Below are 14,559 nucleotides of genomic sequence, written 5' to 3' on the forward strand. Positions count from 1 at the left end.
AAATATCTCCCATGCTCATGGACTGGTAGAATCAACATAGTAAAAATGGCTATACTCCCAAAAACAATCTACATGTTTAATGCAATTCCCATCAAAATCCCAATGACATTCATCACAGAGATTGAAAAATCTACTGTTAAATTTATTTGGAAACACAAGAGGCCACGAATAGCCAAGGCAATACTCAGTCAAAAGAACAATGCTAGAGGTATCACAATACCCAACTTCAAACTATATTACAAAGCAATAGCAATAAAAACAGCATGGTACTGGCACAAAAACAGACATGAAGACCAGTGGAACAGAATAGAGGACCCGGATATGAAGCCACACAGCTATAACCAACTTATCTTTGACAAAGGCACTAAAAATATACAATGGAGAAAAGACAGCCTCTTCAACAAAAACTGCTGGGAAAACTGGTTAGCAGTCTGCAAAAAACTGAAACTAGATCCATGTTTATCACCCTATACCAATATTAACTCAAAATGGATCAAGGACCTTAATAACGGACCCCAAACTCTAAAGTTGGTACAGGAAAGAGTAGGAAATACTTTGGAACTAGTAGGTATAGGCAAGGACTTTCTCAATTGAACCCCAGCAGCTCAGCAACTAAGAGATAGCATAGACAAATAGGACTTCATAAAACTAAAAAGCTTCTGCTCAAAAACAGAAATGGCCTCTAAACTGAAGAGAACACCCACAGAGTGGGAGAAAATATTTCCCAGCTACACATCAAACAAAGGACTGATAACCAGAATATGTAAGGAACTCAAAAACTAAACTCTCCCAAAATTAATGAACCAATAAAGAAATGGGCAAGTGAACTAAACAGAACTTTCTCAAAATAAGAAATTCAAATGGCCAAAAAACACATGAAAAAATGTTCACCATCTCTAGCCATTAAGGAAATGCAAACCAAAACCACACTAAGATTCCAGCTCACCCCTGTTAGAATTGCCATCATCAGAAACACCAACAACAACAGGTGATGGTGAGGATGTGGGGAAAAAGGAACCCTGGTGGGAATGCAAACTAGTACAACCACTCTGGAAAAAAATTTGGAGGCTTTTAAAAAATCTAAACATAGATCTGCCACATGATCCAGCAATACCACTCTTCGGGGTATACCCAAAGGAATGAGACACAGGTTACTCCAAAGACACTTGCACACCCATGTTTATTGCAGCATTATTCACAATAGCCAAATTGTGGGAACAGCCAAGATGCCCCACTATTGATGAATGGATTAAGAATGTGGTATGTATACACAATGGAATACTACTCAGCCATGAAGAAGAATGAAATCTTATCATTTGCAGGTAAATGGATGGAACTGGAGAACATCATCCTGAGCGAGGTTAGCCAGGCCCAGAAGACCAAAAATCGTATGTTCTCCCTCATAGGCGGACTTTAGATCAAGGGCAAACACAACAAGGAGAGTGGACTTTGATCCCATGATGTTGTGAGAGCACACAAGGGAGGTATGAGGATAGGCAAGAAACCCCCAAAAAACGAGATAGCATTTGATGTCCTCAATGCAAAGAAACTAATGGAGAAACTTTAAAGTGACAGAGGCCAATAGGAGAAGGGGACCAGGAACTAGAGAAAAGGTTAGTTTGAGAAGAATTAATTTAGAAGGTAATACACGTGTACAGGAAAGCAATGTGAGTCAACTCCCTGTGTAGCTATCCTTATCTCAACTAGCAAAAACCCTTGATCCTTCCTATTATTGCTTATACTCTCTCTTCAACAAAATTAGAGATAAGGGCAAAATAGCTTCTGCTATTTTGGTAGTGAGGGGGTTAAGAGGAAGGGAGGGGATGGGGGGAAAGGGAGGAATCAGGGGGAAGGGGGGAGAAATGACCCAAACATTGTATGCACATATGAATAAAAGAAATTAAAAAAGAAAAGAAAAAAAAGGAGGCTGAGTACAGGGTCTCATGCCTGTAATCCTAGCTACTCAGGAAGTGGAAATTGGGAGAATCATGGTTCAAGACCAGCCTGAGAAAAGAGTTCATGAGGCCCCATCTTGGCCAATAAAAGCTGGGCACAGTAATGTGTGCCTGTCATCCCAGCTATGTGGGAAGTGTAAATAAGAGGACCACGGATACAGGCCAGCCCAAGCATAAATGCAAGACCCTATCCCAAAAATAATAAAGCAAAAAGGTCTGTGGTGAGGTTCAAGTGCAGAGTGCCTGCCTAGCAAGCACAAGGCCCTGAATTCAAACTCCAGTACCCAATACGTAAGCACTAAACCAGCATTACAGAAGATAGTTGAAGGAATTGCAGACACAGAAAAGAAAGCAAGGTAAACAGAACCACAAGAGCATGGGAAAGAATGACTGTCACTAGAAGGGTGGATAAGGAAATGGGAAAGAAACACATGATTAATTCAGTAAACCATCGAACCTCTCCGAATAAGGGAAAAGGAAACACACATAGATTATTCAAAACAGCCAGAAGAAAAACCAAAAAAAAAGGCAGGAAGTACTACATACCTTTTAATAATAACCCTGAACATAAATGTTCTTAATTCTCCAATTAGAAGACTAGCTGGATGCTGGTGGTTCACACCTATAATCCTAGCCACTTGGGAGGCTGAGATGGGAAAGATTGTGATTTGAGGTCAGCCCAGGCAGAAAGTTTGCAAGACTCCATCTCAACTAATAGCTGGGCCTGGTGTAAACAAGTGTCCTTTTTCTCAGTCCTTTTTTCACATTTCTGTGGTTTGTCTGAGCACTTTTCACCCAAACATGGCCCCAGGTATAATGCTGAAGTACTGTATGGAGTTCTTCCACATAAAATGGCTGTGATGTGCCTTATAGAGAAAACAGTCATGTAACAAGCTGTATTTGGACACAAATTAAAGTGCTGTGGCCCATAAGACCAGTGGTAATGAATCAACAGTATAAGTGAGGTGTCTTTAAACAGAAATGCACATGAAACAAGGTTATGCAATGATAGATGAAAACGTTGTAAGCAGAGAATCTTAGGAACTTGACCCTGTATTTCCCCTAACAACAATGTTCCAAAATGGGATAATCGTGGTGCTTGCAGCAGCTTCATAGAACATAACTACTGCAATGAGAAGGAACTGTGTATTTATTTGGTGGAATAGCACTGAGCAATAACAATGAACAGATGCCTACCACAGGCAAGTGGGTGAATCTCAGTTATATAATATTCTGTGGGAGAAGTCAGACACAATCTAAATTATTCCACTTATATGGAGTCACAAGGACACACATTGGTAGAAATACACTGCTGGGAATGGTTAGGCATAGTTGTAAAAAACAACTAAAGGTCAAGATAGAGGTTATCTCTGAGGAGGGTGAAGGGAATGGCATTATGAGGGGGACCAAAGGGAACCATTGGTCATACTGTGTGAAAAAATTCTCCCATAAATTCTGGCTGAGGGAAGGAATGATTCATTCCTAGATCTGCAACTCCAGTTCCAACTCCTCTCTGGAGCCACAGAAATGAATTTCCAAGTGAATTCTGTGAAACCAATTTGAGTACCTCAAACTCCATGAGTCCAAAAATAAACAAATAAATGCCCCTTGTTTCCTGCCTGAACTTGCTTGACTTCTAGGTCCCTGTGATAGTAAACACACCACCAAGAAGGCATGGAAAATAGAAACATTAGCGGTTCTCAACTCCTGCCTCCGTGATGGCCATGGAAATGTGCCTTTCACATCTCTAGCTACAGGGAGCAAGGTGGATTGACAAGCCCCAGTTGCCACTTTTCCAGGCCCACTACCAAGTTTGCACTAAGCCCATGCTCCTTCTGGGTAGCTTCCAGACAGTGACTGAGTATGGTAGGGGTATACCTCCTCTCTAACTGGCAGCTAAAGGCTGGAGACTTCCCAGCAGCCCAACCAAAACACTGTTACTACTAAACTGCACCCAGGCTGGAGGCATGGCTCAAGTGGTAGAGCATCTGCCTAGCACGTGTGAGGCCCACAGTTCAAATCCTAGTACCGCTAAAACAAAACAAAACACGCCATACTGAGATAGATTCCTATCTGACTCTCCTATCTCCCTTCCACATGTTTTGCAGGCACCAGACCTACATGGCACGCTGAAGATTCTTGTTGCCTGCCCCTGCTCCTTCCCTTTCAGCCTTCTTGCCCCACAGCCACCTTTCACATCCTATCAGGCCTCTATTGTTTTGGAAGGCCTGAATGCCGGGCTTGTTCACCACTGGAATGACAAAAAGGATGCCATCCTGAGTGTTAAGCTTGGCATGGATAATTTAGCACAAGATGACCTCTCCGATTGCTCAAGGTTTCAGCCTTAGTTACCTGGGAAGCATCCCAGAGTTGGGGAGTGTGGTAGAGGGGTGTGGGTGAGATGATTGAAGACTTTGCACAGTGGGGGGAAGAGCATGGATGGTGGAGGCAGTTGGTGATTGCTGTTGCACTCTCACCCTGGGAAAGATGATGAGAAAAAAGGGAGATTACCAGACAGCTGAGGGCTAAGTGGAAGATCTGGAAGGCTGTCTGGGTGGCTGGCTTATAAGGAGGTCCTTACCTCCTGTGAAAGATGAGCAGACACAACTGAAGAGCATCAGGTCAACATAATTTCATAGCAAGAGATGCAGAATTCTAGGGACATTTACATCCTCAACCAACACAAGTCTGCCTATTATGCAGGTCAGGGCCCTGCTTGGAAAAAATCTCAGATGCTTAAATGAGGGCTGGGTATATAGAAATGGGGTTGGAGATCCCTGAGGTCATTGGCTCATTGGTCCAGACCCTTTACCCCTGAAGCCTCCAAGCTTGTAGGGTGGTCCTTCCTTCCTAGCAAGAGCTAGCATTCTTCTCTCCCCTGAAGAGACACCCATGCCTCCCTCAGGGGCTGCACTCAACTCCTTTCTAAGACCTTGCTAGGTAATGCAGAGCCTGATGAGTGAGAAAAGAGATTTACACCAAAGAAGCTGCAAAGAAGATTGAGCCTGCACTGGCAGGAGCTAGAGAATAGCCCTAGGGTTGGATTTTTGAGGGTGCTTGATCAAGGGAGCTGGAAAACAAGACTGGACAAGAAAGTTTTACTGAGTAGAGGCACATCCTAACATCATGGGATCGAACATCATGACAAGAACTCTAGGAGATGGGAGGAAATTTGCTGCCAGAGTGACTCTTAGAATCTTTGAGAAAGAGATGGCCCATAGGGAGCAAAATGGAACTGCCTACCATGGCAAAGGAAAGAATGAGTAAGGCTGAGTAACCCAGGCACATTGCAGCAAATAGAAAACATGAGGACAATTAACTGAACTGGGTGTTATGTGCCACAGTAGTGCTGAGAAGACACACCATTCATCAAGGCCACCCGGAGTGTTCTGGTGAGATGGGCCCCAGCATGACTAAATGGTCTGGTGGTTGCTTTTCGCTGCAGGCCAACAGGGATGAAGAAAGGAAAGTGGCACCATACCTGGGTTCATTGCTACCATCTATGCAATGATGGGACCCAACATAAGAGAGGGTATGGGGAGGCTCTGAAACAAGAAATGTGAGAAGACCACATTTCCAATAACAACTGGCAAACTCAGAAGGGCAGACAACAGTATTGCCCCACAGGAACCTGGGGAGATGGTTTGTTCCACATGGGTCCCTAAGGGCAACTACAGTCAGGAAAAGGCAAGAATGGAAGAATACAAGGGTGGTCATCCCAGTAAAAAGTCTTGGTCCCCTGCTCAACTCCCAGTCCCGGATAGCTTTCAGATTGGCCCCATTGACACAAAAAGTGGATGACATCCAAGGAGGAAGGAACTGGAAACAAAGTGATGAGATATACTATTCTTATGCCTCAGTCCTTCCCTAAAGACACTACATTTACTCAGGTGTCTGTATATGGGGGAAAGGGAGAGAGCCAGACATTTCAAAGACTACACAAAACTGGGCCTGAGGTAACATAGGTCCCAATGTGATAATGAAACTCACTATTAGAATGGAGATTGTGTGGCTCTAGTAATGAAAGGAGTTGGGGATTGAGTCAAGTTCACAGTGAGGTGGCTGGGTCCTCTCAGCTGTCCTGACCAGACCATTTTAAGTGATAGAGTAGGCAATCAGAGTGATAACTCCCACTCTGGGTCATTGGTCTTAATTGTAAAAGTTGTCATAGTGGAGGTGGCCATGTGGAACCCCTGAAAATGAGCTCCGCCAAGCTCAAGAAATGAAGTCAAAACTGACATTATATCCAGGAGGTATGGGGTTGCCAGAGATTTGTGTCTCCATTAAAGAGGAGATAGGAGAGACACAGGGGTACAGAGAATGAAGAAGGTTGTGAAGGGCCTGGTGCAAGTGGCTCACACCTATATCCTAGCTACTCAGGCGGCAGAGATCAGGAGGATCACGGTTCAAAGCCAGCCAGGGCAAATAGTTCATGAGACCCTATCTCAAAAAAAACCCACCACAAAAAAGGGCTGGTGGAACGGCTCAAAGTATAGGCCCTGAATTCAAACCCCAGTACCGCAAAGAAAAAAAAAGGCTATGAAAATTCTAGGACTCTCTATATGACAACAGGAGGAAGGGAATCAATATGAGGAGGGGGACAGGGAAAGCTTCAACTGAGTGAGGTGGTCAAGTTTCTTAAAACATGATAGGGACAGGCAATTTGTTATGCCTTTCCTTATCCCTAATGGTGAGTGTGAAGAAGTAGACATGTATTTAAAAGGCATGTTGACGACAAGGAAAAGGGATTTTCCAGATACATACAGGTTTTGTAGAGGGCTTATTACATATGGATGACTGCAGGTGTCTCATAGATACAATCAACCCAGCTCTGTAACCCTCTCCAGCAGGGCAGGCGTCTCAGGTTCACATCCAGAGAAATCAGGCCTTTGATATCCCCCAAGTATAGTAACTGGCCTTCCTATACAGGGTCATGGGCGCACAATCATGTACGCAGTTGATTGCTGTGGTAATCAAGCAGTAGTAACAAAACCTGCACAGCCCCACAAATCTCCGTTCTGGCCCCTTTCGGAAAATGTACGTGGACAAGTGATCAGGGACTGCGCTGCTTCCTTGCCCATTTTCCTGTCGCGCTGGAGGACTTGCTATGGAACAGAGGCTGGCAAACCAGAAGGACAGGACAAGGAAGAAAGGGGATGTGAAGCCTGACGACCAGATTCCACCGCACCCACTGGCTTCTGACAAGGCAAGGCCACCCAGGGATTAACGTCAACAAAGCACCCTCATTCCTATTGGCTGGGGCCTCGGGTGACGGCTCAACAAGGGGCGCCCTGGTTGGTGGAAAGTCAGACCAATGAGAAGGCTGCATTGCAGACATCAACGGCTCATTATGCCATGCTCTGTTTGATGAGGAAGCACGCGGCACCTATGGTAACGGCATCACAGCAGGCCTCCCTGGTCACGCAGTGAGACCGTTCTCCCCACAAACTGGGCAGCTGGGACTGGGGACATGAGATCCCGCAGTGAGGCTTGTGCTCGGCATGCTGCCTTTGGCCCTGAAGGTGGGAAGCGCACAGGTGCCCACCTGGTCAGCCCTGGAGTCGCCAGGGCATCCAGTCTAGGCCCTGACCTGAGACCGCCACAGAGTGGTGAGGGCGAGGGTGGCCTCCCAGATTCCGAGGACTTCCAGTTGGAGGCTGGATCAGACGAGATGGAGGGGAGAAGGGCTGTGCTTAGGGGCTTTGAAGGTAGGACTGCCTCCCAAGCAGGTGAGAAAGGGGACGCTATCAACTACATACCCCACTTCAATGTCGAGGCTGTGCCCGTAGTACAGCAGATGCCTGAACAAGAAGCATGGGGCATTCGCAGACACCCATCCCCAGAAAGCTATGTCGCAGAACTGTCTGATATTTGGGCGGACACAGACCCAAGCCCCAACAGGAGAGGCACACCGGCCCTGAGCAGTATGGAGGCAGAGCAAGCCTCCCCCTTCCCGCTTTACCTGGGTGGACTCAAGCGAGATGAGGACTGCATGAATCAGAAGAGAGGCACCAATATTAGGAGGAGGGTCAGCTGGAAAAGCCAGCGGCCCTCCACTGATCCTGAGTCTTCAGATGAGTTCAGTGAGAAACCACCGATGGGAAGGAGCAGTCACCCCAAAGATGGAGGCCAGGCCAAGTCCAACAGCCCCAAGGAATCAGGAGACACAGCCAGACACTCAAATGTCCAGGCCAGGGAGAGTTTCCTTCATATGTCCCACACTGTGCTCACCTCTGCTTCCCAGGGACTAATGACAACCATAGACAAGCAGGGCGCTGGAGAGCAGGAACCCTGTTTCCCTAAGAGAAAACAAAGTGTGGTCTGGGGCAAGGGGGAGAGCAGACACAGCCACCCAGGAGCTGCTGGTACAGGAGACATGCTCAGGACCAGTCCAAGAAGAAAGGCAGCCCAGGACAAGAAATCTCTGGATGATACCTCAAGAGTTACCCTAGCTACACTCTTCCCTCCATGGGGACAGAGGCTAAAATCAGCTCCAGTGGAACCATCAACATTCCCCCCAATCTCAGTTATTCCACTGCTTGGGAGTTCTAAGCAGTCAAAACAAGGTGGTGATGGAAAGAGACCTGCGGCAAGAAGGACAAGGGAGTCCCAGCCTGTGGATGGGTGGGAAAATCGCCCAAATAGAAATCCTGTCCTGCAGACCCAAGTGAGTTGGCAGGTCATCCTCCTCTACCTCTCTCCCTGCCCTTCCCACCCCTGGTGCACATATCTTTGTACCTGTTCCCTCTGCTCCTTGCTCAGGGGCTGTCATCGGGAGCCCAAAGTCATCAGCATGCCAAATCCAGGGTCCCAGCAGTATAGGCACACCGGTCAGTGTTTGCCAGGCCCCATGAATTTGCTGCCCCTCCAGATAGGGGCTGGGATGGGATGTGGAACTGGTTGCTGATTTAGGTCCAGAGACTGCTCACAACCTCCTGATTCCTCTGTCCAGGTTCTTCCCCAAGCCTGCCTAGCACAGGGTCTGGACATTTTCGCTACCCCTCATTTTTCTCCCTGGCTCAGCTTTGCCTCCAAGCCTGAGGCTGACTGAGGCAGAAAGTGCTGATGAACTGAGCCTCCCATTTCCCCTCCCTGTTCCCCACCTCACCCCAGCCCCTACACACGCCTACTCAGAAACTTTTATGTTAGTGTCCAACATACAGGCCAGGCCCACCTTTCCTGTACCTGCATCGTGGAGAAATCAGCAGGGGCGACACCCGCACCAGAGCACGGCGTGTTGCAGAAAACTCCCGGCTCGTGGCTCTGAGTCAGGGAGGCATGACAACCAGAGGCCTTGCACCTTCTAGTGAGTCCTGTGGGTGGGACAGCAAAGGATTGGTGAGAAGTGAAAGAGGGAAACATCAGGTTCTGTCAATTCTGGAGAGGGGCAGGGAGCTCAGCCTTGTTTCTCTGGCTACCGCGCTCACCCAGGCAGCGCACTTGCAGGAAACAGGGTATGGGCAGGGCTACCCTCAGGCCACATCATTCAGCCAGTGGAGTCTGTACAGTGGGGGTAATTGGTAACAGTGCCCAAACTCCAACCCCAGAAGTAAAATTTCGGCACACAGAATCTTTTTCTTGCATTCCGTTCATGAATGTTGCTCCTCCTAGGGCCTCGCTGTGGGTGGCTCAGTCCTGCTAGCATCCAACCCAGAGCCACAGTCCAAGGAACCACAGTGGTAGCTGAGATGACACACTCTGGGAGCAGGGAAGGCAGGCCAATGGTGGGATGGGGCAGAGCAGGTGCAAGTTGCTGCCAGCAGAGGGCAATGCTGCCTTGCTTGAGCCTGTGCCAGAACCCTCCCACCTCACGCTCCAGCCAAGGAGCTGGACTTTTTGTGTTCTCTTTCAGGTGACCAGGAACCACCCATGCAACCCCCAGTTCCGGAAAGACAACAGCGGCCATCTGGAGAAGGGACCTGTCTCCGGGTAATGCTTTCTCTGGCTCCTAGAAATACCGTCCCCAGCTTGATCGCAGGCTCCCTATTCTGGTTAAGCTGACTTCTGTGCCCTCTCCCACCCCACACCACTGGAGAGAGGACACCCCCCGCCTTTCCACTCGGGATTCCATGCCACTCTTGTCACAGGGCTGGGGGATGTGAGGGATGTAAGGCGCCAGGGCTGGTGGGGGATGAGGAGACTGGAGACTGGTGTATTAATAATCCTTGCTTTTTCTGTGCTGTCTGCTGGGCCAGTGTCAACTGCTACAGAAAGAAATAGAGGAGCTCAAGGAACAACTAGGTATGATGGACCCGTGTCAGGGGCATGAGCCTAGACACACCTGGGTGTCTGGGAGCAAATGCATAAGGCAGGGCTGGGATGCAGTTACCGGCAGCATCACAGGGATCCGTAATCCCTGGGAAGGAGAAACCAAGCTGGCCTGGCCCTGGAGTCTCTGTGTAGTGACTGCTGGGGTGTGCCCAAAAGCAGTGCATTGTCTAAAGTCTGTGTGCGTTCTGCCTACCAGTCCTAGAGATCTCCTTTACTCAGGGCCTTTGCAGATACCTCCTTTATATTCCCTTTAAGTGCTGGTTGGTGTGGCTTGTCAGAGATTTGGTGTCATATATTTGTTTGCTGGCTTGCTTTCAACTGGTCTGAATGGTCTGCCATGTCCCACCCTTGAGAACAACTGGTTCAGGTTGTTGAGGCGTAGAGTCATTTCCACATTGAGTAGGTGTGGTTGGTGGGGGTGTCAGTTCCAGGCCTGCTTGGACAGGGGCTGGAGGGGAAGCAGGTTGCAGGGCTGACAGTTTCCTCTAGCTGGTGGGGGGTTGGGAGGGCGGGTTCCTGTATCCCCATGTCTGGAGTACCCAGTCATGCCTCTCTGTTTCAGCCATCTATCAGTCCCTCACTGAGAAGTTCTAAGGCCTTGAAAGTAAGTGTTTTCCTCATTAACTTACCCCCCACTTTCCCATTTTCCCGACTGTCCAGGAGGGCCACAGGCTGCCCCTGACTGCTCTGCTTGACAGGTTGAACCCAGCACCTTTTTACGAGACGAGCGGCTGGTACCTATGGAGCCCAGGAGCTGCGGCCCAGCTGCTTCAGTCCAGTTCTTCTCAGCCAGGGCCACCTGTCTGTCTTGTCTCTTGGCCCCTGCGCACCCCAGTTTACAGAAGTTTCTGATTAAAGCGCCTCTCGTGTTCCATGGTCTTCCCTCTCTCTGTGGCGTGGAGGTTGTGGGGTACAGGAGATGGGTGGGACACTGCCCTGTTTCAGAGCACTTTAAGAACTGTACCCATGGCATTGTGTGGCTGGCCTTCTCCCTGAGAGGAGTCTGGGCCCACTTCTGAGCAGGAATCCTTCATCATGGCTTCCCGTGGTACCCTGGGTCTGGGTTCTGTGTGGGATGAACATTTCCTCCCGTTCCCCACAGGCCCTCTTCTTGCCCTCTACTGACACCCTTCTCTCTGGGGGAGTCTCATGGAACCCATTTTTCCTGCTATTTCCCACCACAAGCAGGAGCTGTTGAGCCCCTTCTAGAGCACCTGTCCCTCCTGCCTTTCTTGCTCTGTTTTGCTGCCCTCTTTCTCCCCTGTCACCCTTCTTTTCTCTCCTGAGCAACCTTGATGTGTCCCATGTCCTTCTGCTCGAGTACTGTCCTCAGGGCCCTTCCAGTGGACATTAGAGGACCCGATTGTTCTCATCTTCCCCCTTTGGGCCCAGTCCTCCTGCTGGACTCATTACTACCTCTGCGTACTTAGCTTGAAATTGCCCATCATTTCAGTTCCTGCTCAGCCCTCACCTTGGAAAGTCAGTGTCTTACCCTGTGATTCTTTCCCTTCTGATTTCAGTGGAGGTATAGAGAGACAGATCCTCCCAGTGGGTGGTAGTGGTAGGGAAAAGCAATTGTCAGGGGAATACTGGGGAGAGGGGGTCTGCTTATTTACTGTGTCTCCTTTGACTTGCAAAAGGGTCCAGTGAATGGATAAAGTGCCTTTGCTCTTCTGGGTTGGAGGTGAATGTGTCGTATACGTGTAATCACACAGTATGCGGCCTTTTGCATTTGGCTTCCTTCTCACAAAGGGATATGAATGGGACTTCTGAAGGTGCAATGGGCCACCTCTGGATCTGGGAAGTAGTTACCTCTTTGAAGCACTTATATTTACCTTCCAAATGGACACTTAGGTTTCCTGCACTTGTCATTTTACATTTAACATGATCTCATTTAGTTTTTGTATCTTGGTAAGGATTATGAACTAAACAGCATCATTAACCCTTTAAGCAGGAGTGAGTGATTCCTGGAATAGTCAGGGACTCTTTAAAAGTCTATTGACCCCTGGAGGACTGGAAGGTGGAAAGTGGTTGGGGAGAGGGGCAAATGGCAGGCCTCCAAGGCTACCAGGGTTGAATCTTGCTAGGAATCCAGGTAACCGAGGCTTCTACCCTACACATCCGCCAGGCCACCATTCACGCTGTGGGCACTGGAACAGTGCTCCCCCAATACCACAGGGATGCTTCACATGGCCACTCTGGTGGCTACAACTTACACAGCCAGTCATACCTGCCAACAGAAGTGTTTGCTTTCCCAGTAGAGGAAACAGATGGTTAGGAAATATGGTGGGAAAGGGAAATCTTAAGAGATTGAAGACAGAAGGGCATGACGTTTGCCAAGGTCACATAGGAGTTTGTGACAACAAGGACTAGAATTAGAATCCATGATTGTGACTCCACCTGACAATTCTCATACTGTAGTTGTCACTTCACAGTCCACAGGTTGCAGGCATGCTGGGTCCCCGGACAGCCAGGGAGAGCCACCCTCACTGACTGTCGCTGCCTGACCTGCTGGCTCACCGCCCTTCCACCGTAGCTGGAGTCTCAGGAGGACATCATCTTTCCTGCCAGAAAAGTGGCAGGTCACATTTGGGAAATGACCTCCAGGGAGCCCTGGCATTTGGTCCAGGCGCCAACTGCTTGGGGCTCCACGGTGCCCCTGCATCAGGGCAGACACATGGCTCGGTCGACCTCCAGAGCTCACTCTGAACCCAGTAGCAGGAGGCAGGACAGGACCAGGGGCTCTCCAGGGCACCCGCTTGTCCTGGCTGGAAGAGGAGACTTGATGGAAAGGCTGAGGGGGCACACAAGGTGCTGAGGGGTCCTACCTCCTCCTTTCCGATAGCGTCCAAATGGATTTCTCTGACCTGAGCCCCACAGTGTGCCACTTCCTCTCCTAGAGGTGGACCCCTTGGCCCCTACTACTGCCTGTGGTGCCACCCTACAGCAGCATTATTGTGTGGCAGTAGGTCTGAATATGGAACAGAGAGCTTTTGTTCAGTGGGAAGAAGCAGGGCTGACAGAGCTAGTCACCTAGACTTGTGCGTGCCCTGGCATGGCTCCTGAACATGTTGCTCTCCTGGTGACAATGGCTCTGTGCCTCCCAGGACAGTGCCCGGTACTGGAACTTACCTGGGTCAGAACCGTCCCAGCTGCCTCAGGTGGAAGACACCCCAGCTGCAGAGTCTCTGCCAAACTTCATCACTCAGACACCAGCTCCCCTTGTTAACCCTCCAAGAAACAGCCGCTTGAGTCAGGATCAGAGCCACAGCCTAAGAATCAAGCCAGCCTTTTCAGGTGGGGGTTTGAAGTGGATGGTTAAGCACACACTGCTGATCCATTCCAGCTCTGAGGTCAGTGAATGTCTTACTGTGTGTGTGACAATGTGTCTCCTTAAGCTCAGACCACAAGGCCCAGAAGGGACAGAGGGGGAGGAAGGGGCAGGGTGGGACCAAGCCCGACACCCTCTGCATGGGCAGGCCCACTCTGCTACTCTTCATCTTCACTGTGTCCATCCTCTCCTTTCATTTAGCTTAGGGTGTGGCCACCTCCCATTTGAGCTCCCTGCTTTAGACATGAGGCGCAGAGCAGCTACTCTGAGGAAGCCAGCCCGCAAATCAGCATTCCATCCACCAGACAGGATTTTGAGACATCTCACTCATCCCAGAGTAGGATGGAGAGCTACTGCAGGAAAGCCAGCATTTGACAGCTCTGACCTCGGCACTTGATTTGTTTTAGGAGTTGAAAATCTCCCCTTGTAAAAAGTAGATAGCAACCTTGCTTTTGTGCATTTGCTCCCTTAGATTGTAAATCCTGTCTCTTGTGCCTCCTCTCCTGAATCACACCCTCCTTCCTCATGGGCCATCATGCCTGATTCATTTCATTCACAAGTACACAAAGCCGGACTGACCTACATATACACCTTGATCACTCTGTTCTATATGTCCCCTGTGTGTCTTAAGTATCCAATCTTTGTGGAATGAGATTTGGAAGACAATTCCCCTGCCTCACCTCCATCTCCTTACTTCACTCTAATATAAATTTTTCTTGTGTCTGTGGTTATTTGATACTGGGCTCTGGCTAAAGGAGGCCATCCCAACTACCTGGTAGTCAGGGCATAATCAGAACACGGAACTCACACAAATGTCCTGTGACTTCAGCAGGCAACCTGGAAGACTGCTGAGATGAACATGCATCACATCCACGAATATTTGTTACATGTGGGTGGGCAAACAGTATATGTTGAGGACCATCCATGCGCATGAGGATGTATCATTAGAAACTAACTGATACTTTCCAAATTAGGCCTGTGGAGCTGATTAGCTTAGGTCCG

General features: G+C 48.9%; 1 protein-coding gene and 1 long non-coding RNA gene across 2 annotated transcripts; both read left to right on the forward strand.

Moving 5' to 3' along the window:
• Positions 1-7,425: 7,425 nt before the first annotated feature.
• Positions 7,426-8,929, forward strand: LOC141419462 (uncharacterized protein CXorf49 homolog). The gene is made up of 2 exons (XM_074062263.1): positions 7,426-8,579; positions 8,908-8,929. Exons 1-2 carry the CDS (start codon positions 7,426-7,428, stop codon positions 8,927-8,929), a joined length of 1,176 nt encoding a protein of 391 aa, XP_073918364.1.
• Positions 8,930-9,759: 830 nt separating this feature from the next.
• LOC141419772 (uncharacterized) lies at positions 9,760-11,091 on the forward strand. The gene is made up of 4 exons (XR_012444464.1): positions 9,760-9,884; positions 10,151-10,196; positions 10,789-10,830; positions 10,925-11,091. It is a non-coding gene; the product is annotated as an uncharacterized lncRNA (long non-coding RNA).
• The last annotated feature ends 3,468 nt before the right edge of the window (positions 11,092-14,559 follow it).

Source organism: Castor canadensis, chromosome X, assembly GCF_047511655.1.
Source record: "Castor canadensis chromosome X, mCasCan1.hap1v2, whole genome shotgun sequence".
Taxonomy (NCBI): Eukaryota; Metazoa; Chordata; class Mammalia; order Rodentia; family Castoridae; genus Castor; species Castor canadensis.

What these genes read in the sequence shown, in the direction of transcription:
- LOC141419462 (XM_074062263.1), top strand. Translation starts at nt 7,426, where the DNA reads ATGAGATCCCGCAGTGAGGCTTGTGCTCGGCATGCTGCCTTTGGCCCT. An exon ending in GAGTCCCAGCCTGTGGATGG is followed by an intron (nt 8,580 to 8,907) that starts GTGGGAAAATCG and finishes TCCTCTGTCCAG; the next exon opens with GTTCTTCCCCAAGCCTGCCT.